Source organism: Aspergillus niger (assembly GCF_000002855.4).
Source record: "Aspergillus niger supercontig An03".
Lineage (NCBI taxonomy): Eukaryota > Fungi > Ascomycota > Eurotiomycetes > Eurotiales > Aspergillaceae > Aspergillus > Aspergillus niger.
The window spans coordinates 317092-339991 of record NT_166520.1 but is presented as its reverse complement, the minus strand read 5'-3'; the positions used below and the strand labels follow the sequence as shown (position 1 = coordinate 339991).

General features: G+C 51.0%; 12 protein-coding genes across 12 annotated transcripts; 7 read left to right on the top strand and 5 right to left on the bottom strand.

The window, feature by feature from the left end:
- Positions 1–178: 178 nt before the first annotated feature.
- An03g01750 (uncharacterized protein) lies at positions 179–1749 on the bottom strand (the record flags this gene model as incomplete). Its single annotated transcript, XM_001390040.1, has 2 exons — positions 179–1274; positions 1331–1749. 2 exons carry the CDS (start codon positions 1747–1749, stop codon positions 179–181), a joined length of 1515 nt encoding a protein of 504 aa, XP_001390077.1.
- A 642-nt stretch (positions 1750–2391) lies between these two features.
- On the bottom strand, positions 2392–3642 carry An03g01740 (uncharacterized protein; the record flags this gene model as incomplete). The annotated part of the gene is made up of 1 exon (XM_001390039.1): positions 2392–3642. One exon carries the CDS (start codon positions 3640–3642, stop codon positions 2392–2394), a length of 1251 nt encoding a protein of 416 aa, XP_001390076.1.
- A 73-nt stretch (positions 3643–3715) lies between these two features.
- An03g01730 (uncharacterized protein) lies at positions 3716–4874 on the top strand (the record flags this gene model as incomplete). Its single annotated transcript, XM_059746929.1, has 5 exons — positions 3716–3770; positions 3844–4003; positions 4194–4274; positions 4396–4588; positions 4704–4874. 5 exons carry the CDS (start codon positions 3716–3718, stop codon positions 4872–4874), a joined length of 660 nt encoding a protein of 219 aa, XP_059600235.1.
- A 59-nt stretch (positions 4875–4933) lies between these two features.
- On the top strand, positions 4934–5434 carry An03g01720 (hypothetical protein; the record flags this gene model as incomplete). Its single annotated transcript, XM_059746928.1, has 3 exons — positions 4934–5007; positions 5052–5096; positions 5173–5434. 3 exons carry the CDS (start codon positions 4934–4936, stop codon positions 5432–5434), a joined length of 381 nt encoding a protein of 126 aa, XP_059600234.1.
- A 986-nt stretch (positions 5435–6420) lies between these two features.
- Positions 6421–7491, top strand: An03g01710 (uncharacterized protein; the record flags this gene model as incomplete). The annotated part of the gene is made up of 5 exons (XM_059746927.1): positions 6421–6479; positions 6541–6709; positions 6814–6944; positions 6990–7083; positions 7162–7491. 5 exons carry the CDS (start codon positions 6421–6423, stop codon positions 7489–7491), a joined length of 783 nt encoding a protein of 260 aa, XP_059600233.1.
- Positions 7492–8588: 1097 nt separating this feature from the next.
- Positions 8589–10184, top strand: An03g01700 (uncharacterized protein; the record flags this gene model as incomplete). The annotated part of the gene is made up of 1 exon (XM_001390035.1): positions 8589–10184. The coding sequence occupies one exon, from the start codon at positions 8589–8591 to the stop codon at positions 10182–10184; it is 1596 nt and encodes a 531-aa protein (XP_001390072.1).
- A 1247-nt stretch (positions 10185–11431) lies between these two features.
- An03g01690 (uncharacterized protein) lies at positions 11432–12934 on the top strand (the record flags this gene model as incomplete). Its single annotated transcript, XM_001390034.1, has 1 exon — positions 11432–12934. One exon carries the CDS (start codon positions 11432–11434, stop codon positions 12932–12934), a length of 1503 nt encoding a protein of 500 aa, XP_001390071.1.
- A 1815-nt stretch (positions 12935–14749) lies between these two features.
- Positions 14750–15543, top strand: An03g01680 (hypothetical protein; the record flags this gene model as incomplete). Its single annotated transcript, XM_001390033.3, has 2 exons — positions 14750–15275; positions 15356–15543. 2 exons carry the CDS (start codon positions 14750–14752, stop codon positions 15541–15543), a joined length of 714 nt encoding a protein of 237 aa, XP_001390070.1.
- Positions 15544–15668: 125 nt separating this feature from the next.
- An03g01670 (uncharacterized protein) lies at positions 15669–16740 on the bottom strand (the record flags this gene model as incomplete). Its single annotated transcript, XM_059746926.1, has 6 exons — positions 15669–15693; positions 15778–15934; positions 15991–16068; positions 16268–16327; positions 16382–16419; positions 16493–16740. The coding sequence occupies 6 exons, from the start codon at positions 16738–16740 to the stop codon at positions 15669–15671; spliced, it is 606 nt and encodes a 201-aa protein (XP_059600232.1).
- Positions 16741–17269: 529 nt separating this feature from the next.
- On the bottom strand, positions 17270–19362 carry An03g01660 (uncharacterized protein; the record flags this gene model as incomplete). The annotated part of the gene is made up of 4 exons (XM_001390031.3): positions 17270–17393; positions 17704–17825; positions 17897–19038; positions 19104–19362. The coding sequence occupies 4 exons, from the start codon at positions 19360–19362 to the stop codon at positions 17270–17272; spliced, it is 1647 nt and encodes a 548-aa protein (XP_001390068.3).
- A 1294-nt stretch (positions 19363–20656) lies between these two features.
- An03g01650 (uncharacterized protein) lies at positions 20657–21921 on the top strand (the record flags this gene model as incomplete). Its single annotated transcript, XM_001390030.1, has 2 exons — positions 20657–21652; positions 21706–21921. The coding sequence occupies 2 exons, from the start codon at positions 20657–20659 to the stop codon at positions 21919–21921; spliced, it is 1212 nt and encodes a 403-aa protein (XP_001390067.1).
- Positions 21922–22096: 175 nt separating this feature from the next.
- On the bottom strand, positions 22097–22413 carry An03g01640 (uncharacterized protein; the record flags this gene model as incomplete). Its single annotated transcript, XM_059746925.1, has 2 exons — positions 22097–22176; positions 22209–22413. 2 exons carry the CDS (start codon positions 22411–22413, stop codon positions 22097–22099), a joined length of 285 nt encoding a protein of 94 aa, XP_059600231.1.
- Between the last annotated feature and the right edge of the window lie 487 nt (positions 22414–22900).

Genomic DNA, 22900 nt, shown 5'->3' with positions numbered 1-22900 from the left:
GAATCCGGCAAGGCTGTATAGAGTGCGGGGAGTGCATGTTCCTTACAGCCTGCGGGACTTTGTATCTAGGATTCACATGACGTGTGCTTGATATAACAGAAACAACATCCATATTGTAAATCTGTAGAAGTTGAATCAAAAGGAAGTATTCTCAATAACCCCCATCCGACACACCCAGCTAAGCCTTATTTTCAACATGCTCCGCCCTCACATCGTCCTTCTCATCCCCTCCGCTCCCCGCGAAAACATGCGTCCTCCACCTCCGCGCCGGTACCCTCTCCGTAAAAAACATAGCGACCTCCAACCTCGTTCGTCCCTGCGTCTCACCCACACAAAACCACACCCAAATCAGCGACGTCAGCGTTGTACCCGCATACACGAACCCGACCATTGGACCCAGACCGGCATCATAATACAGATACGGCGCGGTGAAGGAGATCACCCAAAGGAAGAAATACAGCGCCACGATGGACACCGACATGATCTTATTCTGGTTCACGCCGACCGATATTTCGCGGGACACGGCGTAGGTGAGTGGGCCGAGACCGAAGTTGTATGCACAGATGACGACGTAGGAGAAGACGACAATGATGTATTTGGATGCTGTGGTGAGAGTGGATTGGGTGCCGAGGCCGCCGATAATAATGAAGGCGACCAGGATGAGGCTGGTGCTGGCGAGGAGGTTGGTGCGGCGGCGGAGACGGTTGCCTGTGAGGATGGATACGGCGACAGCGAAGATCTGTAGGATCATGGTGATGAGGGTGATTGTAAAGGGCTGGGACACGCCGAGAGCTTCAGCAAACACGACGCCGTAGTTGTAGAAGAAAATGATGCCGCAGATTTGTTGGGCGTACATGCCGCCCGAGGCCCATATTAGCTTTTTCCGTTCGATGGGGTCGAGGAGGAGGGAAAGCCAGGAAGATTCTTCGCCTTGGGCTTCTTCGTAGCGTCGGGCTTGCGTGAGGAAGGCTAGATCGGCTCTGGGGTCGTAGGTGCGGTTGTTGCGGTTGATTTTGAGGAGGGAGCGTCGGGCGTCCTCCAGTCTGTTGTGGAAGACATACCAGGTTGGGCTTTCGGGGATGAAGGGTAAGAGGAAGAGCATGAAGAGGGGCAGGATGACGAGTCCGCCCATTGGGAGTTTGTAAGATAGAGACGAGTGGATGGAATTGGTGCCTTGGGTGAGGCCGGAAGCGACGAGCTGCGAGCAGGACTGCAGGAATTGGTACATGTACAGTGCTGGACTTCGTATCTCCATTGGTGCGATTTCTCCGATACTATGGATGGTCAATGGTGTTTTACATTTGTGTAGAACCGACACAACAGCACTCACTAGAGTAGCGACGTAACCGTAAAGTTGCCCACTCCAAGCCCGATCAGAATGCGGCCAAGTACAATAACACCCTCAATGTTCGTGTCCGCGACCTGGGTCACACCCCCTGCGAGCACAAACGCCGAAGCAATCCAGAGGACCGTTTTCCGACCAAAGCGATCATTGAGGGGCCCTGCAATGAGTGCACCGAGCATATCTCCGATGTAGATGCTTGAGGTAGTCAGCGAAGTAAAGCTCGTCGCCAATGCTTTCGCCCCATCCTCGTAATGGTCGCCGTAGTCATTCTTGAATTCTTGCATGCCTAGAATCCCGCTGTAATATGTGTTGTCATAGCCAAATACCAGGGCGCCGATGGCGGAGATGGAACAGTAGATCAAGGCCCACCGGTGACGGCGGAATTCGATGTCGAAGCCAAACATGATGGGATTTTGGCATTGTCCATTGACATAAGAGATGGTGACCTCCAAGAAGCAAGAAGCAGTGAGGAGGCCATGCGGGAGTTTAAATAGACCTAGCCGAGGTTGTAGCCGTAGCGCAATACTATTCCCAGGGTATGAAGTATGACGAAGGTAGGCACGAGAAGAGAGCCAACCGAGTACCACCCCCACGCCGATCTGAACGACATCGAGGGGGCGATTGGCTCGCTTGCTTCCGACTCTCCTCCCCCAGATGATGCCCCCACGGATGTGCCTTGATTCGCGGGGAAAATGCGGGGGAGGCCAGACTAGGGCTGCGCTTGTCTGTGCTCAATCAAACACAGTGGCCTGACGTTCAGTATCCCGGGCGGAGTCTAAGCCCAAAGAAGGCAGATGACGTGCGGCGCTGTTACCAAAAGAACAATGCCTTCTTGTCGTACTCTGAAGAGGGGCTATGCATGGTGATCTGAATGGATAGTGCACTTCCCGCCGGTTGGGGTCCATTAATTGCCCCAACCAATCGCAGCTGGAGAGTTGCAAGGAGCGACGAGGAGTCACCGGTCTCTGTCACTCCAGCAGCGTCTACCGGATGAATTCTGTGCCGGAGAAAAACAAAAAGGTAACGATTTTGTTCTCCTGAGCAGTTCAAACATGTGGGATGAAACTCGTCCACTCAACGGTCACATAAGAACTCGATGGAAGTTGTCGCAGGCTGATGAAAGCCTCGATGATGATGAACAAGCGGGCTGGGACCAGACAGGCACTGATAAAAGACATGACAACGTCCAGCACCCAAGCACGCCACCCTTTCTCTTCTTTACCGCTAGGCTGCACCCAGATCCATGTCAAGGACTGGTGACCGTCAAAGCCTAACGCAGTGAGAGTAATCCGCAGCATGCTCGACAAGGGAAGACCAGACGCCAGGAAGACGCTCATGATGCGCCACATCAATTGTTCGGTACTCGTGGGGAACACATGGTTCCATCCTAGCAGATGGACAGCCGGATGTACCATAGCTTGGATGGATACCAGTATCCAGGTGCGCTGACTTAGGCCATTGAACACAATCTTGTCATCCGGCATGCGCTGTAAGGGGCTTTTCTGCGGGCGGAGATTCTCGAGGGTCGGTCGGCGATGCCACCGTTGGTGTGGCTTCTCCAGGAAATCAAGTGGTGTCTCGCGGAAGGGCTCAACGCCGATCTCCCCGGCACTGTTGATCAGGCCGTTGACGGATCCGCTCTTGAGTTCGATAACGGTCGGTACCCCGACGCTCTGTGGCTTGTGCATCCAGAAGTAGTAGGTTGTGATTGTGGATAACACGAACGCAATGGTGAAGAGCTCGAGAGGAGATACGGCGAGACCCTGTACGGCCCGGGCAATGGACTGGACCACGAGCCACACCCCTTGCACCAACGCCACGCATTTAGCGAACGTATCTGCCTTGCTCTTATCCCAGATCTCCTCCGCTGTGATTGTAGGGCAGTCGATATGGTGAGTCTCGACGAGGTAGTGGATCGAGGCGGCAGTAATGGGGAAGGGAGGGTAGTCTGTCGATTGAAGGACGAAGCCACCGCTATTGGCGTAGAAAGCGTGTTTGAGTGTCCATTCCTTGTACCCCAGGCGGTGCATATCGCGCACTGATTCCTGAGCCGACTCGTACTGCATGGCGGAGAAGCCGACCAGCATGTCGGGGGCCAAGATAGCAAAGGTTCCCCAGCGGAGCTTGCGCCACAGAACCGTCCAAAGGCTATCATCGGGGGCCGGAATATTCAGATGTAGCACTGTCCAGAGAGCGGTGGAGAGGACCAAGCAACAGCCCCAGATAATATCGATGGTACCCCGATCGTTGGGCGAGTCCACCCAGCCACTCACTTCTCCCGCGGGCAACGGCGCCATGATTATTGCACCACAATGTTCGGGATTGCACGTGCTATTGGAAGAAAGATATCAACAAGTCGGTTTGACCAAGATGGAAGAACAAAACGAACACCTCCCACTGAAGGGTGTTTGCGCGGATCTTCATGGTTAATGAACCCCTCCACATGCTGGGCCATGACGGATCTTTTGTCGGCCAATAATGCATTAGTGCAGACGCAGGGGATGCATATTCCGACCGGCGAGTCACAAATGAGAATGAGAAACAAGAGATAGCATACAGAGCACGATGGAGTCTCGCGCCAAGGGCCCGGAGCGTACAAGTGCGATATCAGGATATTACGATTGGCATGCTGCATGAGCTGACAGGCCTAGACGCAGGGTCTTGATTGAGCAAAGACCATCCTCAAAACATGATTTTTCTCTGCGTGGGGGCCAAAAGTGCAGATTGGACTGGGACACCATCTTGTCCGGAATTGCCTGATGTACTTTTGATTCGAGCACGAGGGTTGCGACCGGCGAAACCTCTGAGACAATGACAACATGCGAGGAATGTCTAATCTAGTCTATAGTAAGCCCTCAGCAGGCACTGTGATGCTTGGGGGCCGAGGAGCAATAGACTTCGTCAACTGCAGTGGAACAAGGAGGGCAGCGTGGCTCTGGATCAATTAACTTGGACTTTAGCGGCTTGAGGGCCCGTCCGCGATAGGCCGCGAGGGGCCGCTGTGGGGGGAAGTCGAGAGCACCGGTGCTGACAGGCGCTGACGGCTGAAGGGCGAGAGCAGGCGAGCGTGACGCGAAGGAATTGCTGGTGGAGATGGGCGGGTCTCAAGCTAACGGGAAGGAGTTGTCCATCCGCAGGTTGATCCCTGAACAGCAGCGATTGGCGTCGCTTATCCCTTCAAGGGGATCCAGTGCTGTCCTCGGTGTTTCTCCAAGGCCCAATCAATGTGGCCAAAGCAACCTGGTCAATCTCTGCATACTTAGTATCGGCAATTTGGGGGCCAAAAGTTACCCCTGCACGAGCGGGGATGTGACTTGAAAAAGGAGAAGATACAGCAACGCCTTCATGTGCATCCCAGGCCTCGTGGCCGACCACGAGGACGCCTAGTCGACAATGCATGCCGACGGTGGGTCAAGTTTGTACACAGAGCACACACTCCCACACGGATTCACAGTATCTACGAAGTACTCAGTGTCTCACCACTTATGCCAAGCCTAAAACCTCCCAAGGGCATGAAACTGCCCAATAGATATCGGGACCAGATTCAACATGTGGTGTAATGATGATAAGCCAAGTAATAGCCGGAGAATGGCCGGTCGCACATATCGAAGGGAGGCACAAGCTTCAGGGGCATCGCACGTTTCCACAGTTTTGACTCACGGGTCTAGGGTCGATGATCTACCTTTTTGCAATTCGCTGTAGGCAGGTTAATCGGAGCAGTTGAACGTATCGCTGCCCTTGGGCACCAGGTGTAACGCCGGCTATGAGGGTTGCCGGCCGCTCTTGCAGTGCCTATTCGTAATCGAATTGTGGTACAGCTGACGGAGAGTAAATGCCCCTTGCACCGTTTCAAGAGTAATCGAACCATCATTGGGTCTTACTGCTGGTGTAGACACCCTCGAGCAAGCAAGCCATCTCTCTCGAAAGCGAGATGATTGTTGCCCGGTGTCTGCTGCATACAGGTTACACCCATGCCCCACCAAGGTCTCACATGCACCTTGTAGCATGCGAAGTCAATCGATCGCAGCTGGAAGGGATCATCGCAACTCTCCGTCGAAGATCACTTTGAACCACAAAATTAGACCATAATCTCGAGACTCGTACGAGGTCTGCCCGAGCTGACCCGGTGGTAAATGCTCTGACAACCTATCAAGTACGTGTTCTGCATTGCTATGCTTCTCGCCCCGCCAAAGCGCACTGAATGTCACCGGGGAATACCAGCAAACACCGTATGTGAGCCACGCGAAGAATGTCTCTGGTATCCGGCACTAAAAGGATACTGTTCGGCCGACAAAATGCCGAGATGAAATATGCACGTTAGAGAGACCGTAGCAATTCTATTTCATCAGAAGGATTTTGGTGGGTTTTGGTGGGCGCCCACAATCGATATCATCTTACGGACTGAAAGGGAAGGCAGATAGGCAAATGCTCCACTAGGGATAGTCTAGACCATAGGTCAGTAAGAACTAATGATGTACACTGCCGAGGTTGTGAGATCTTCCCTCTTACCTCTGTAGGTCGCGTTGAGGTCCCCTTTAGTCCTCTGTATCCCGGACAGGTGGTGTAGTCGGAGAAACACGGTCGCAACAGCCCGTGCTTTGAAACAGAGCTAATCGAGTGCATATGCTTGTGAAGCATACTGATATACCGTTTCTCACGTCAGACGAGATGCCAGCGGAGATTTACCGACGCGAGCGACCACACATGGGTTGCAGTGCTAACCACAGTCAGCTCAAGATACAATCGCCGGGTATCATCGGCGTCAAACCCCTCCGCATTCAGCGTTCGAGCGGGCCACTGCTTGATCGCCGAGCCATTTGCTTCAATGTTACAGTGTTGAATCCTTATGTTCACATCTAAATGGACGACTGTTAGACAGGGGACGATGCATAGCATAGTAAAATTTGGGCGAGAACCATATCACTTACCGTTGGCGGAGACCCGCTCGAGGCTCCCGTCACCAATCGGGGACCATTCTCGGTCTTACCACGATTTGACTTTCCATTGGTGACGCATCTTGGGGTCTGTCGAAGCCTCCAGCCGTCGCATATCAAGTGTCAGTCTCCTCCCATACAATGTCCGAAGCACCTAATCCTCCTGTTCAAGGCCGCCTTATTAGCCATTTTGCCGACCGGTACGCTGGGAATTTTTGCTCGCATCAAAGGCCCGGACCGAACCTAGCTAACTCATACCAGGAGAGCGGAGGACCAAGGCTCAGGCTGGTCCGCACTCTGGGACTCCAACGAGAGCGTTCTTTGGGATAGAGGGAGTCCTTCAATTGCACTAGTCGATGTAGTAGAGCAGCAGCAGGATGTCTTCTTTCCATATACTCGCGATGGACGAAGGAAGAAAGCTCTCGTTCCGGTAATTCTCTCCCCTTTCCACCAGCCAGTCAGCAGGCCGGAGGTTCGCGGAATCGCTATAAAGAATCTTGTATAATATACTAACTAGCTATGATACTCTTACAGGGCTGTGGACGAGGCTATGATCCCGTCATGTTAGCTCTGCATGGCTTTGATGTCTACGGTCTCGATATATCCGCCACTGGTGTTTCAGAGGCAACAAAGTACGCCACCTCTGAAATGCAGAGTCCACAAGAGTATAACTTCTCCGCAGGAGCCGTCACTACTAGCGATGTAGGGAGTGTAAAATTTATTGCGGGTGACTTTTTCAGCTCCGAGTGGGAGAGTCAAGCTCTACAGGATGGTGACAAGTTCGATTTGATCTATGACTATACGGTATATTACCCCCGGACACCCGGCCTATGTGCTACAGAACAACCTCCATAATTAAGCAACGAAGCTCACAATCAACAGTTCCTCTGTGCCCTCCACCCGGACCTCCGTCGAAAATGGGCTGAGCGGATGAGCCAGCTCCTCCATCCCGGAGGCTTGCTCGTCTGTCTTGAGTTCCCCATGTACAAGGACACCTCCTTACCAGGCCCACCGTGGGGACTGAATGGCGTCCACTGGGATCTGCTCGCGCGCGGCGGGGACGGGATCACTAACATTACTAAAGAGGAAGAAGACGAAGATTCTGGAATTCAGCTGTCAGGGCAGTTTCGGCGAGCACAATACTTTAGGCCTATACGGTCGTATCCAAGCGGCAAAGGCACGGATATGCTGAGTATTTATGTGAGAAGGTGATGGGTAAGCAATGTGGACTGAGTCGAAAGATATTCTCATACTTACGGATACTCAGCCCCGTCGCCAGTTCGACCGCCCAAAACACCCAGGTGATGGCGATTACTAGGGTCTTGTGTCTAGAGGACCATCCTGCAAGGGTGAGATATCGGCTTAATGCCTGAGGCGAGACGGCCGGCGTATGGATTCGGACTAGCGCAAGAGAAGCCCAAATAATGATTGGTGCGGTTGATGAATCATCCCCAAATTTGGCGCTAGTCTTCTTCGAGATTTTCGCGTCATCATCATAGTTCCCCCTTACCTCCTCTTTAACAGTCATCTTCCACAGAAAATTCTGTTCAATGTCAACTCCTCAGCAGATTGTTACCTAGCTTAGGACTGATATATTTAGCTACTGAATGCTTGTGAGAAGACAGCGAGCAGCATTAGGTGCGCGCTGCGGTCCACGTCCGCTTGATGGCGCGTGATCCCGTTCTAAGTTGGCAAAGTGCCAGCTTGTCCCATGCGACAATAGAACACAAGTGGTTTCAGTTCCTACAATTTCGTCAACACCAATCGTCCTGCGCATAAACACAGTTCCGGTAGTATGGGGCTAAAACGATCCATTGACCTCTTTCGTGCAATCGGGACCGTCATCACGAGGCCCGCCGCGGCACGATGCCATGAAATCTCCGAGAATCGGTGATTCAACCCCCCAGACTACTGTCATTGGTAATGTATCCCGAGAAAATCTGCCCGACCCTAGCAGGTCTCAACTGTCCATTGGTTCGGACTCGGGGTGGCTGCCACTCAGCGTGCCGCATTCCCCGCGTTGACCGGATTACGGGGCCCCGCCGGTACTCACTAGCTCGAACCCGGCATGGCTGTCCGAACAGACCCCATACAGTGGTAGCACCAAGCCCGAATTGCTGCGATTAAGGCTTGTTGGCGCCGAATCCTTCGCAATTCCGTCGTTACGTCACGCAGAATATTTGACAATGTCTGGGTGTGAGGGCTGCCGGTTAGACGGACGATGACCGCACTTCGAATCAGCCCACTATAAAGGCGACTCATCGATCCCTGCTGCCGGGCTTCACTTCATCATTCCTCCAGTAAACATCATGCGGTTGGCCTCCGGATTTCTAGCACTGACCTGCCTTGTGCCAGGGATTCTGGCCACAGCGGGCCTCGAATCGTCTGATGCGAATGGTGACAGCCTAACCGTTCGGACTCGTACCGGAGTGTATACCGGAGTAGTTGAGGATCAGTACCCCAACACCCGCATCTTCAAATCCATCGCTTTTGCAGAACCTCCTGTGGCCTCGCGGAGATGGCTACCTCCGGCCAAGCTTCCCAACTCCACGACACATCATACTACATACCATTATCCACCTTCCTGCCCGCAGTTTGTGTCTTCCGCGACTTCCCTGTGGAACCAGTACCTGGGACCCGGGGATGAAATATACAATGGGAATCAAGGGTACAGCTCCGGTCTCGTGGGAGAAGCGACATCTGAAGACTGTCTGTACCTTGCCATCTGGACGCCAGCCAACGCTACGACCGCATCCAAGCTCCCTGTCCTATTCTTCATGACCGGTGGAGCTTTCACCACCGGCGGAATCAACATTGGGTGGCAGAAACCTACAAATTGGGTCGAGCGTACCCAAGAACACATTGTAGTGACTATCAACTACCGTGTGAACATCTTCGGCTGGCCCAATGCGCGGGGACTGAAGGAACAGAACCTGGGTATTATGGATCAGCGCGCTGCTCTGGAGTGGGTATACGAGAACATTGAACAATTTGGCGGTGATCGCTACAAGATCGTGCAATGGGGCCAGTCGGCTGGGTCGCAAAGCGTCGACTTCCACTCTTATGCCTATCATGACAACCCACTGGTATGTGGATACTTCATGCAGTCCGGCACTGCACTCAAGTCACTTGGATTCTCGGACTATGACCAGACGAACTTTACCTTTGTTGCCAAGCAGTTCAACTGTGACTTCCCCAATCCCGCAGCCGAGCTCGAGTGCATGCGACAAATTCCCTTTGCGCAAATCTCAAATTTCATCGGCCAGTACTCAGACAATGGCACTGAACCCGCGCTGAGCTTCAGTGTCGTTCCCGACGAGCGCTTGATTTTCAGCGATTATCCCGCCCGCTCAGCTGCAGGGAAGGTCGCACATCGCCCTGCAATCATCTCCAACTGTGCCAACGAGTACGCATCCTTGATCACCTATCCCGTGAACAATTTGACTGCTGGCCCGGACCCGGATGCCGTATTGGAGGGTGATCTGACTGACTGGATCTGCCCCACGGCCAACTCGACGCTTCTTCGCAACCAGCAAAATATCTCCGTTTACCGCTACCAGAATGCTGGACAATATCCGAACCTGAATCCATTCCGCTGGCTCGGCGCCTACCATGCTAGTGATCTGCCGATGAACTTTGGCACCTATCCTATTCAGGAGTACCTGGGGAATAGCACCACCTTCGAAGCGGAGGTCAGCCGGACCATGCAGGATCATATCCTCGCCTTCCTGAAGGATCCGTTGAACGGACCGCAGTCACTTGGGTGGCAGCCAGTGAACTCCTCGCTCGTATCGGGCGGCAAGGTGCTTCGCTTCGGGGCTGATGGTAAGGCAGTCCAGCAGGTGGATCGTGTTGAGATTGACGGACCGTGCCGGGGGATTGGCCAATACAACCAGTTCCCATAAGTGTCCGGATGATGAGTGAGGCGTAGATACATGTATGCTATGGAGTGATGATATGAGCGACTTGCAGCCTGATTGGATTATCTTATGCCTCTCCTTTGGGCGAAAAGGAAAGGAAAGAGAAAAAAGAATATCTCAACGATTACTCCCGCTATAACATATTTGGCCTAGAGCCGGCGTCAGCGTAAAGCTAATGCTCGGTGACACTTCTTCGTGCTCCGGTCTTCGTTACAGACTCATTGTTGCGGTTGAGTTAGGTGGCTGAAGGAACTTTGAATGACAAAGTTGCGGCGAGCCTGATGTTTCATTTTTGTCACACATTGATATCCGCCGAGTCTGTTGACCTCTTCCATCAAATTTTGAAGTTTATTATCTCCTTCTAATGGATAAGCTCATCAGTGACTCGGTCAAATGCACGGATTCTTGTGTAACGGCCCAATGCAGCAGTTGATCCGGCTCAAAGGGCATGTGTCACGAGGCGGTTGCCCATACACAAGTGACTTATCACGGCGACTTTCCCGGGACCACACCGCTATTACCAATAGATCTAAATAGCTCATCCTATACCCATTACTGACGCTACTTGGCATGACTCGTGTAAGCAGTTATTGTAGGATAATCTAAATTGGATGTTCAAAAGCTCAGCTACACACTGTACTCGTTGCGAGTGCTTCAGCAGTGGGATGTTAGTACACGCTTTCAGCCATACGATGACGTTACGTACTATGCACTTGAATACATCTATGGTTTGTCACTCGAAGCTAGCACCAACCAAGTAACTAGGTAAACTATTGAAATGTCATATCAGCCTTGGACGTTGTATTTCTTAGAAGATCGGCACACGCAGCAGAGGGAGATGGAGCGACCACGTAAGTCGTAAGGCTTTGGGCATTCCAAAACTATGAGAGCCTTTGATGTCCGTAACTTTGCTTTTGTGAGGCTGGAAGTTCTCAGCTGCGGAGTGCGCGATTTTAACCTTTCTTTTTGTGATCTTGGTCTTGATAGACTGATTCTACTCGATCTCTCTTACTATGATCATTACGATCTAATTGGCTCTGGAAACTATCCAAGCCATAATCCATCTTACAACATATCTCATCTTGCTGAGCACATTGGCCCGGGTACGGCTTTCTCTATAAAGGCCACCCAGACCTGCATATTCCGTATGTACTGACAGCACCTTGACACGTCACAGACCTCTTTGTTGCCCTATCGCCCTCTCAACTGATTACTCCTTCAAACTTGTTAACATGCGTTTCAATGAACTTCAAGACCAGTCAGACAAAAGTCTGTCTGAGATCATGTCAGAAGCGAGGTCATTATTGACTCAACTTCTCACAACCGATTCTCCAGCCCCATCAGACCCCATCTTTCGAAAGCTCGATACCCATGAGATACAAGACATGCAAGATAAAGTCATGCCGGACGATCATCCTCGAGATCTCGCTTCCTCCATTCAACAAGCCATGACACTCTTTAATTACCAAATGCGCCTCAGTCACCCACATTGCTTTGCTTATATACCAGTTTGCCCAAACCCTATTGCCCGTCTGGGTGATGCCCTCACTTCCATCTGGAATGTAAATGTTACCACCTGGGATACGAGCTCTGGTCCGAGTGCGGTTGAAAAGGCCATGATCCTCTGGCTGGGTGCCCAGCTGGGGCTGCCAGATTCAGTTGGAGGGTGCTTTGTTTCCGGTGGTTCGATGGCAAACATGACAGCCATAATTGCAGCCCGGGATGAGAAACTCCAACCCTCGCAGCGAGCAAATGCCACTATCTACATGTCCGACCAAACACACCTCTCCGTTATGAAAGCCCTACATATCGCCGGCTTCATGGACTATCAGGTCCAGAAGATACCAACTGATGATGACTTCCACATAGATGTGGATATCTTACGCCAAGTCATTACTGCGGATCGTCAACTCGGACGCGTTCCTTTCCTTCTTGTCGCCAATTGCGGGAGCACCAACACCGGCAGTATCGATCCTCTCCATGAGTTAGCTGACATCGCACGAGATGAAGGGCTATGGCTCCATGTAGACGGTGCATATGGTGCATCCATCGCACTATCCGACAAGCATCGCCACCTGATTGATGGCATCGATCGGGCGGACAGCGCTTCCTGGGATGGCCACAAGTGGCTCTTCCAGACATATAGTTGCGGAATCGTGCTCACGCGGCACGTCAACTCTCTCAGACGCAGCTTCTCCTTTGATGCCGAATATATTAATACTATATTGGCACCGCAGGACACGATTAATTTCAATAAACTCAGTCCAGAGCTCAGTCGCTCCGCGCGTGCGATGTCTCTTTGGCTCACTCTCAAAGTCTTAGGTAGTCGTCGTGTCGGTGAGATGATTGATCAGGGGTTTCTTCTTGCCCGTCAAGCGGACCGTAGTATCCGGCAGTATAAGAACTGGATCATTCCGGCGCCAACAGTTGCTAGCATTGTGGTTTTCAGATATGCACCTCGCGGGTTCAGCGAAGAGGAGCTAGACTCACTGAACAGTGCTATTTCACAACGGCTTTTGATGGAGAATATTGCTGCCATACTAACTACCCAAATTCGGGGACGGAAGACTCTTCGACTTTGTGCTATGAATCCTACCGTGCAGCCCGAAGATATCAGTGATATAATACGTCAAGTGGATAAGGTGGCTCGAGCCGAGGCGTCTAAGATCCAAAAGACATATCCAAGGATGCCTAATATTCTGTGTAGTCATCTGCCAATTTGTCGTGGGTGTTGAAGTTTCTGACTATGCTTAAACTACACTTCATTTCATGTTTCGGGAATAGATGAGTTATGTTTTGGCCAATATTTTCTGTATCGAATTACATGAAGCTTATAGCATGATATCTAGACAAAATCTGTAGAGTTAAGGTTAGTCTCAAGACATCGTAGATCTTACAGGTTCAAGGAATGTCGTATTTGACAAAGGTAATCCAATACTGTAAGATTAGATTGACATCTTCTCTGGCCGGTGAACTTAATGTCCCAGAATAAACTTTACACGTTTCTCTACAGATGCCATCCCTCCTCCCTCCACGACGAGATACGTCGACAGAAGGCTATGGTCCCACTGGTTGATTCAGGTAGCCAACTGGATCAGATCGGGTTGTTTTTCATATTTGCTAGTTCGGGATCTCTCCCCTTGTAACCAGTCAGAGGACTCTTCTGGGTTACTTCTTATATCCATGGTTGTATATTTTTGACTGCCATCAGGTGGCCAGTAAATTTAATTATCATGTGGAAATTGAATATTACTGGGGGGGAGGGGGGTTGACATTGCTTTTTATGTGAAGCACGGTGTCTTACTAGACTTCCCATTCTAGCCAATAGGAGAGCAGCTATTGAGTAATCCCGAGCCCGACCTTACTAACGTTAGCTGATAAAATGTTCTCCGGAACCCCCAACAATGATAGTAATTATCGCATTTACTGGAGGGGAAATATCGTATCTCAGAAAGTAAGATCCATTCCCGTGATCAGTCCGGAGAATTGGGCTTACTTCCCGGTGAGAAAGAAGGAAGGACCCCGGCTCAGATTCGAAACCCGGTTTGCAGATCAATGTGTTTTGAAGATCACTTGACATGATCCAAAGGTGTTGCTGAAATGGTGCAGATGGTTACAGAGTCTTCAAGGTGTTTATTTACTAGAATTTCTCTATCATGACCAAGAAATTTGGAAAATCAGATATGATTCCATTACCCTTTAGAGAGCACACACCACGCTGAGCACTAAGTCCTTCGGGATCTGGACGGACCCATCAGGGATCAGGGATCAGGGCTCAGGGCTCAGTTTTTAGTGCGCCTACGGGTCAAGGGAAGCTTGTCCCAAAGCTTGGTTCGGTGTTGTGGGACGGGTATGGGATCTGGTTGGTCGGTTGTGCTGTCCCTAGTCTTAGCACTGTTGACAGTGAACACAACCGAAAAGGTACCTGGCACAGACCCAAGGTGCACAATGACCCAGAGGAAGCAATTGATTGGTGCTATAAGGCATATTTTAGACAATAAACAATATGGGCGGGAGTAAACGATCAACAATCTGCCTAATTCAACTCACACCGTACTGCAATCAGAAGCATATTTGCCACACTACAACCCAGAACCCAAGCTTATCACAAACGATCGGATCCCCTCGGAATTGGATGGTCCCCGAGCTGACTCGCCCTCGAGCTTAGCGCCATCACCGACGAGATCCCGCATCATGATTCGAAATCGAGACCCCTAGGGTGCATCTTAGCTCCTTCACTAGCGTGCGCTTGACATCATATGCATGGATTGTGCCACTATTTTGGGACTAGGTGATCTCAGAACAGATTGTTGATGGCTAAAGGGCTGAAGCCGTGTGGCGAAGAAATGGCGCAAGCTCATAGTGTGGAATAGAGGGGTCAAGCCGCTGCTGCTGCTGGGACTGCGCTGCGCTGATAAAGCTGGACGATTCCTACGTCTCTGTTTCCCTCTCCCTCCATCTTGATATTTCTCCTTCTCATACTCATTTCAAATCCATACTTCATCCATTCTATACAATCTCTATCAACATAGGCCTTTTTCAAATACACCATGGACTCCTACGGACAAGACAACTTTGGCGGTGGCCGTCGCGGTGGTGGTGACAGTTTCGGAGGCAACGACTCTGGCTTTGGAGGTAACGGCTCCCAGTTTGGTGGAGGTGGCTCTGGATTCGGAGGAAATGACTCGGGCTTTGGAGGCAACGGCGGCGGTAACAACTTCGGGGGCGGCAACTCCGGATATGGTGGAGGTAACGGGCGCGACAACAACAACTTCGGCGGTAACGATTCTAACTTCGGTGGAGGCGGTTCTGGGTTTGGAGGTAATGACTCGGGCTTTGGCGGGGGTGGTGGTGGTGGTGGTGGTGACTCCAACTTTGGAGGCAACGATTCCAGACATGGAGGTAATGACTCTGGATTCGGTGGTAACAGCTCTGGCAACTCTGGCTTTGGCGGTAATGACTCCGGATTTGGCGGGGGCAGAAATAACCAGGATAACTTCGGAGGCTCTGGTGGTGGAAATGACTCCTTCGGTGGCTCCTCTGGTGGCCTTGGCGGCTTGGTGAATAAGGCAGAGGGTTTGTTTCCTTTCCCTATCATTCGAGAAGTGACTGGCTTAGAGGTTGGAAATGGTGACTGACAATAAACTCTTATGAAGGCTTCCTCAACAACCACGGCGGGAACAACAACAATCAGGGCGGCTCCAACAACGGAGGACAGGGTGGTAACACTGGAGGTAACTTTGTCGACTCGATGGTTGACCAGAAGGTTGACCAGTATGTTCCTTCTGGCATGGATGGGGCTGTTAACCAGGGAATCAACCAGGAGGTTAACAAGTTCTTCTAAGTGTTTGCTTCACGAATCATTGATTGCCCATGTCTCTATGCATGGGGAACGCTGTCTGCCAGTAGTTAATATGTTCATGTTCTAAAGAATACGTCGTATCAGTGTCATGCAGGATATTTCCTAAATCACCAGCGCGTGCATTTTTCGTAGCTATATACATCAGTCTATCCAAAGGAAACCTTTAGAGAATTCCAATCATCTGGCTGTACTATACAAGAATAACATCAACCTCACAGGTTGTAGGTGTGCGAGTCGATGTTGATGGTCGACACAGTCCAAGTCTTGCCGTTATCCGAGGTCGACAGTCCGGAGGAGCTGGCCTCGTTGATAGACAAGGTGTCGCCAAAAGAGTTATCCTCGGCGTTCAGGATAATGGTGGTGTCAAGGTACTCTGAGTGTCTCTGTTAATTCTGCTTATTTCTTCCGAAAGACGATTTAGGTACTTACTGTGAGCTCCTGCGGTGCTCTGGCACGCATCATCCTGGCACTCAACTGCCGTGCCCCAGCCCTGGGCTTGTCCCGAGCCTGGTCTTGATCAGTATACAAGCAAAGCCATAGATTATAATTGGTGAAACGCACTGGTCGAAAGAGTTGAGACCACCTCGCCATTGATCGAGACGGTCTGGTCGTACTTTCCCGTGCTGTCGTTGTACTTGTCTTTAGGTAGCCGGAGGTTAGTCTCCGTCCTCGAGGGGAGCCGTGGACATAATAATTGGATGCTTACAGTGCATGGTCACCTTGTCGCCAGCAGAAGCCGGGACTTCCTTGCCACCCAGTTGCGTACCTACCACGAAGTTAGCTTGACCAATATTAATAGAATAAAGCCATGGAGACTCACCTTCAAGGGTGCTAGCCCAGGTACACCACTGTCCAGAGCTGGCACCACAGTTCCTGTAATCACCTATCAACAATTGTCCCGAGCAGTCGTACACTTACTTAATCTACTTACGAGTTGGGGTCAGAGAACGAAACAGCGAGGGCCTGGATCAGATCACCACCGCTTGTACCCATGCCGGGCCAGAGAGCAAGACGGTCCTTCTGGGGGCTAGGAGCCTCGGGCAGAACCAAGGTGGTGTTGGCCTCCCTGATCCACGACTGAGTAGGGCCCAGAGAAAAGTAAGGGCCGAATCCGACCGTGCTCTGGCCGTGAGCGGCACCAATGGCGGCCAGGAAGGCAAGAGCGTCAATTCCACGCATTGTTATGAGTCTGATGATCCGTGATAGGGTATGGCAATAGACTTCGACGGACGGGATAGGCGCTGATTGTGTCTTTTTCCCGAACAGACCTACCCTGTCTTTATAGGTAACGAACCGGACGGCAAAGGAAACATGCCCGTGTTGTTTCAACAAAGGGGGATGACTCCACTCCACGCCGTAAAGTGCCAAATAAGAAGGGCAATTGTTCCGGAACCGCGTGATGGTCTGGATCACCACTTTGTAGACACTTTCGCAACGCTTTCGGAGGAATTGCCGTTTCACGCCCTGTTCGAGGTCACCCCATAGGGTATTTTGCAGACCCTGGGGGATTCTAGCGCGGCCCTAGTGTCAATCCTCGACGCTCCGAGGCCCACCAACGTTTCATGGCGGTCCCGGAAATGTCGATCTCTACCCGGAGAGGCAGAGAGCAATATACTCTGTTATATAGGGCGGTGGGCTGTTTTTGCACGAATCGCGCATGAACCAACGGCATATTGACACTCACTGTATCTCTGAATAATGCTTGCTTTTAGCTTAGACTGAAAGTGCCTCTGCGTCGTATGGACAATAGATTAAGCACCGATGCAGCTGTTCCATTCTGGATTTGGGCTCCCCACAGGACGCTCTGGGTCCCTGTAGTATTACCGCGAAGTCTACAGATGATATTAAGTTAACGGAAATCGGTATGAGGGTGCGAGGCGGGAAATGATAGAGGAAGCCGTGGTCATTTGCGAGAAATACCTAACCATATCCCACAAGCACATGAATTCATAACAGACAATCCCCGATAAATGTCTACATAGTACAACGGTTCTGCCAGGTCTTCGTCTACATGACGAGTAACGGTCTACTTGTTCAACTCAAAAGATGGAAAGACCAAGTGGGACTCAGGTTCGAGAAAGGACTTGGTCTCTGCTACAGATATTTGCCCCACTACCAAGCTTTGGGGCACACGGATCTTACAATTGCAACGCGTGGCCATGGTACTTCGGTTCCTCAAAAGCAGCAGGGCTGATGGGTTCATCGGACCGTTCCGGGAATCCGTCAAAGGACTTGGCGTAAGTCGCAATGGAGTGGGCAACGAGCTAAGGTAAATCATCCCAGTTAGCAAAAGAATGATCGGCATAACAGTAACTAATGCTGGATGCGGTCCTACCTTGGTGTTCCACTCCCACGCAGTCAAGTTCACATTGGCCACCGTATCGCAGATCTGATGGTAACACGGGTCATACCATTGGCCAGCAACCCCACCAAACATGTCCGCTTCCTCGACAGTCTTGATACCCTCTGCTCCCGTGGCAATGCCACCACCCGGGATACCATGCCGAATGAAGGCATCATAGTCGCTGCGTCCGTCAAACGGAATGTACGTGTAGTTGAACCCATGATCTTCGTAAAAGTCGGTGTACAGATCACGAAGCTCCTCAGATCCCTCGGGGTTCACAGCATTAGTGGCATTGTAAACTTGGTACGCAAAGTTCGGCGAGCCGAGCATGTCGTAGTCCATGAACAAGCGGATCTTGCGGTTCTCTTCCGGTGTGAGAACGGACACGTAATAGTCAGATCCGAGAAGGCCTTCCTCCTCGGCGGCCCACCAAGCAAATCGCACGCAGTTGTTGACACGGAACTGGGTGAGCAATGTGGCAAGCTCCAAAAGGGTCAGAGTACCGGACCCGTCGTCATTGATACCCGGGCCCTCGGCCACGCTGTCACTGTGGCCACCCAGCATTACACAATTGTTCGGGTCACCATCCGTGGTCTGCGCGATGATATTGGTGGTGTGGATGGTCTCTACTATCGCATCAACGTAGGCGATAGCGTCCACCTTCTCGCCTTTATTCAACTTCTCCAGGACTGGGGCAGCATCCTCGTCTGAGATACCAAAGGTAGCAACATGATCGGGGGTTGGGTTTCCTAGAGTTCCGCTTAGGTCACCCCGCTCGTTGTTGTAGATGACGGCAGCAACAGCTCCCGCTTTACCAGCTAATTGAGACTTGGTCCCGAACGGACAGCTTCCCCGACTGATAAATGCAACGGCGCCTTTCAAGTTGGACGAGTAGTCCGAGGCCTCACACCCGAGGTTGGATACAGCAACCAGGGAGCCATATACCGGCTCCTTATTCCTCGTTGGGGGAGTGAGACCCATTGGTGTAGCTGACTTGGGAACATCGTGACCAAGGACAAGGCGAGACTCGAAGACATTACCGCTCACGGCAGGGAAGGACTGATTGACGACAGTATAATAATCACCGAGGTCGGTAAGGGTGGAGTATATGTAGTCGAGCGTGCCAAGGTGACCTGGGGAGCAAAGGTTGTCAGCTAATTATCGTATTCCAGGGACATGATGAAAAAATATATCGTACCTTTACTGCCAATGACGCGAGTGGGGTGGTTATACTCGTCTTCTCCCAGCTCCGCAATCTTGTAAAGCTGCCGGGCCCTGTCCAACAGATTCTCCGCCTTGACCTGCTCTTGAAGCAACGGAGAGCTAATTAGGGGTTTATCACCTGCATTTGGTTTCTGCCACTGTGAATTGGAGTCTTGGACCAAGGGTAATTGTAAAGCACCGACCTGGCCCAGGAGGACTGGGACCAGATGTAGCGCCGCGGAGTCAATGCGCATGGTGAGCGAAACAAGGCACTATATGAATAATGATATCTAAGGAAGAATAAGGGATAGAGGGATCCGGAGAGAAGGGGATGGAGCCCGTTGAATGGAGGCTGGAGAGAAGGCGAGACAGGGAGAAGAGCAAACAACAACCTGGGGAGGAATAAATACGAGGAGCTGGGAAGGGGAGCTTCTGCCAGGAACCGGTCAGATGATAAGCGATAAGATAGACCCGTGACACCCACCTGACCTGCCTCATCGGGAAAGGCGTCACGCTCGGCCCGACTGGGTTAGTGCCCCTACAGCCTCATTTTCAAGGCAATTCTCCACCATTCCATCTTCTCGGCAACACCAGGAGTCACCACCCTTCCGACACAAAGTGCCATCCTGCCTCCGCAAAGTAAGATGGGTTTCTTTCTTCGTCCCACTGGGAGTCAGTTTGCAAATCCCGTGCAGTCAATCGGAATCGTTCCGTGGATTCCAACGGCAAGCACAGGGCGCCCTTCCTTTCCCAAACCGAACGGACCCTTTGATCAGCATCACTCGTGAGCTTGGGTCCCCATCGCACTCAGCATGACATTGAATAACTGTTTTGGCAAAGTAGTTAAACAGATAATCTTCCGGTTCTTGCTGTTCCCGGTCTTGACTAAACAATAATCTTCCAGATCGGATTAGAAACCCAAGCCGTCAAACTCCTGGATCGATCCTTCAGGTCACAGTCTAGCCCGATGATATTCGTCCGAAACAGAGCAAGCCATTGCTGGAGTCGATGCCAGCGCAAGGATCTGATACCTGTTCCGCAAGTGTCAGTTGTTGTGATACACAACTAGACGGTCCCTTCTTATTGTAACAAATACTCTTATGACCAGGGGGACACAGTAATGCTGTGCTACGTCTGACTATAGCTACTACTATCGGTCGCCTATATCCGGATACAAGGATTCGGTACAGTTATCGGGAATTTGAACCCCGCCAGTTCCATGGGATTTCCAACGGTCGGTTACCACCCATTTTCTTGGGCCGGAGTTACGTCACTGCAGCCTCATCTAGAACAGACAAAGGTTGGTCAGAGCCGTAGCAGCCCCGTTCTAGATCTCTTGTAACTTGACTTTCCTGTCGGGCATGCTTCTTGCTGTAGTTTGGAATCGAATCGAGCAATTACCACCGTGAGATCACTAGCTGTACGGTCAAGGGGATCATGAGGTCATTGAGGTCAAGATACTCTACGTTTTGAATTTCATCCTTGAAGGCAACGCTTCCCAAACCCTTTTCCGTTAATATACAAGGTATTGACTCGAATATCTGCGAAATGCCAAATTATGAAGCCCAAGACACCCAAGTACCAACATCTCCAGTCTGCATCGCCATTTGGAATTTTTCCTCGCAATGGTTTCTCCTCCCACAAGGTACTGGCGTATTAGCCGTTATTCTTCATCAACTGGACTACCAATTCAAGGGCTTGCGTATTATCTCTGTGATAGTTTGGGTATATACAATTGTTCTCCTGGCACTATGCGTATCCGTCTACCTTGCGCGAATCTTCATGTATCCACAGAACGTCGCACGAGCCCTCCGGACAAGCATGGTAGAGGTATCATGCCTTGCTAGTGTCTCTATAACGTTCACGACTATCATTCAGATGATCGCCTTAGCCGTTGCTCAGCAATGGGGCGCAGGATGGCCAATGGCCTCATACGTTCTGTGGTGGATCAATACGGCTATGGCTTTGTTTGCTGTTATGGGAATACCGTACATTTTCGTGAAGCTACAAGCTCCCGGGATCAAAGCTATTGTACCTGCCGTTCTGCTTCCATTGATATCTGCGTTGACCTCCGCCGCGGGCGGAGGTGTCATATGTGAGTATAGTGGAATTGGTGCTCGACTGCAAGTCCCGGTTATCATTGTAGCATACCTTGAAGTCGGCGTCGGAATCCCCATGGCCATGGCCTTTGCCGATGTCTTCATTGCGCGTCTCTTTGAGCGCGAATTCATGCCCATGGATCAAGTCTACCAAGATATGATTCTCTGTGGTCCGTTTGGACAGGGCAGCTTTGCGCTGCTCATTCTCGGGCAGGTTGTACGATCTGGGGCATTTGCTGCGTACAATCGGGGGTCATTCCTGACCGCTGAAGCAGCGATCCCAATTGGCTTTGCCAGTCAATTTGCCGGTTTGCTCTCTTGGGGCTACGGGACATTTTGGTGGGGCTACGCCATCATAAGTATTTTGCATACTGCTTTCAAACAACCCGGAGGCTGGCGGAGGATGCAGTATTCACTTTCAGCCTGGTCTCTGGTCTTTCCATGGGTGAGTGTATGCTCCTTAATTTTTGAGATTCATGATCTGACAGGATCTTGCAGGGTGTATATGCCAATGGCGCCGTCCAGCTTGGGAAAGTCATGGACTCCCCCGCATTCAAAGTGTGGTCCACTGCACTAACCCTCATGCTTATCATTATCTGGATTGTGAATCACATATTCACCATTAGAGGCTTAATTACGGGGCGAATCCTGTCACTTCAGCATGGGTGGCGGGTCGGTCAATACCAAGCCGGAGAAGTCGATAAGCAGGTCTAACGCGAGTCAGATACAACGGCTATATGCGTGCAATATCTCCAATTTTATTATCCTGTAATATATAGTATCTTCAGTATCAATGGAGTTCCATATCCATTTCACGCATCACATGTTGAACAGAAATGACCGTCTCTGATCACATCAACATGCGCATCCATAATTCAAGACATTAAACTTAATCAAATTTATCATTCGCAGCCTCAAAGGCATCCGCCTCATCCTGGCCTGAGACGCCTCTATTCATCCTCGCACCATCTGTAACAACCACTGATCGGTGACCGGATTACCATACTCATCGACGGTGGTCTCAAAGTATTCCTCTGGACCCCAGCTAGAGGTGGGATCGGCTGCCAGGGATGCCGCAGTGGCTGACTGCGATGAAAATTGCTGTCGATCAGCAGCTCTTTGATTCTGGGTGGTGTTGCGAAGACGACGGCTCTGCTCATCGTTCTGGGGGTATCGGAACGCGGTGTCGGTTTTGGTGTGCGGCATTTTGATTGTTAAGATAGCTACAAATGTGAGCTGACCTTTGTCTTCTTAGTTAGCAATTGGTGGTGCACACTTACATCCACTTCAAAACTCAATCAATGATTCAATACTATGAAGTACTGTTTGATTTCATCTCATCTCATAGTGTTATTAATGGTAGTTCTTCTATGTACATGTACACCAGCCAACGTCCCAATCTATATAATATCCCTCTACCACTAACAGCCCGTAAATGACGTCCCATTTTCCCAAGTCCACCTAATGCATGACGCATTTGCCATCGCCACCATCAATACTTTCCCAAAGACAACATCTCGAAGATTTCTTCTGCCCCTGGTTATCCTGAACTGTGTCTTTCCGATGTGGATAAAGTGGGTCATATAGTGCACGCGGGATGGCTGCCTCGATCTTAATAAGCTTAAGCTTCGCTACAATGGTATTATCCCGCAGACTTTGGGTTTGGGTTGAAGTCGAGGTTTCATCATTGCCA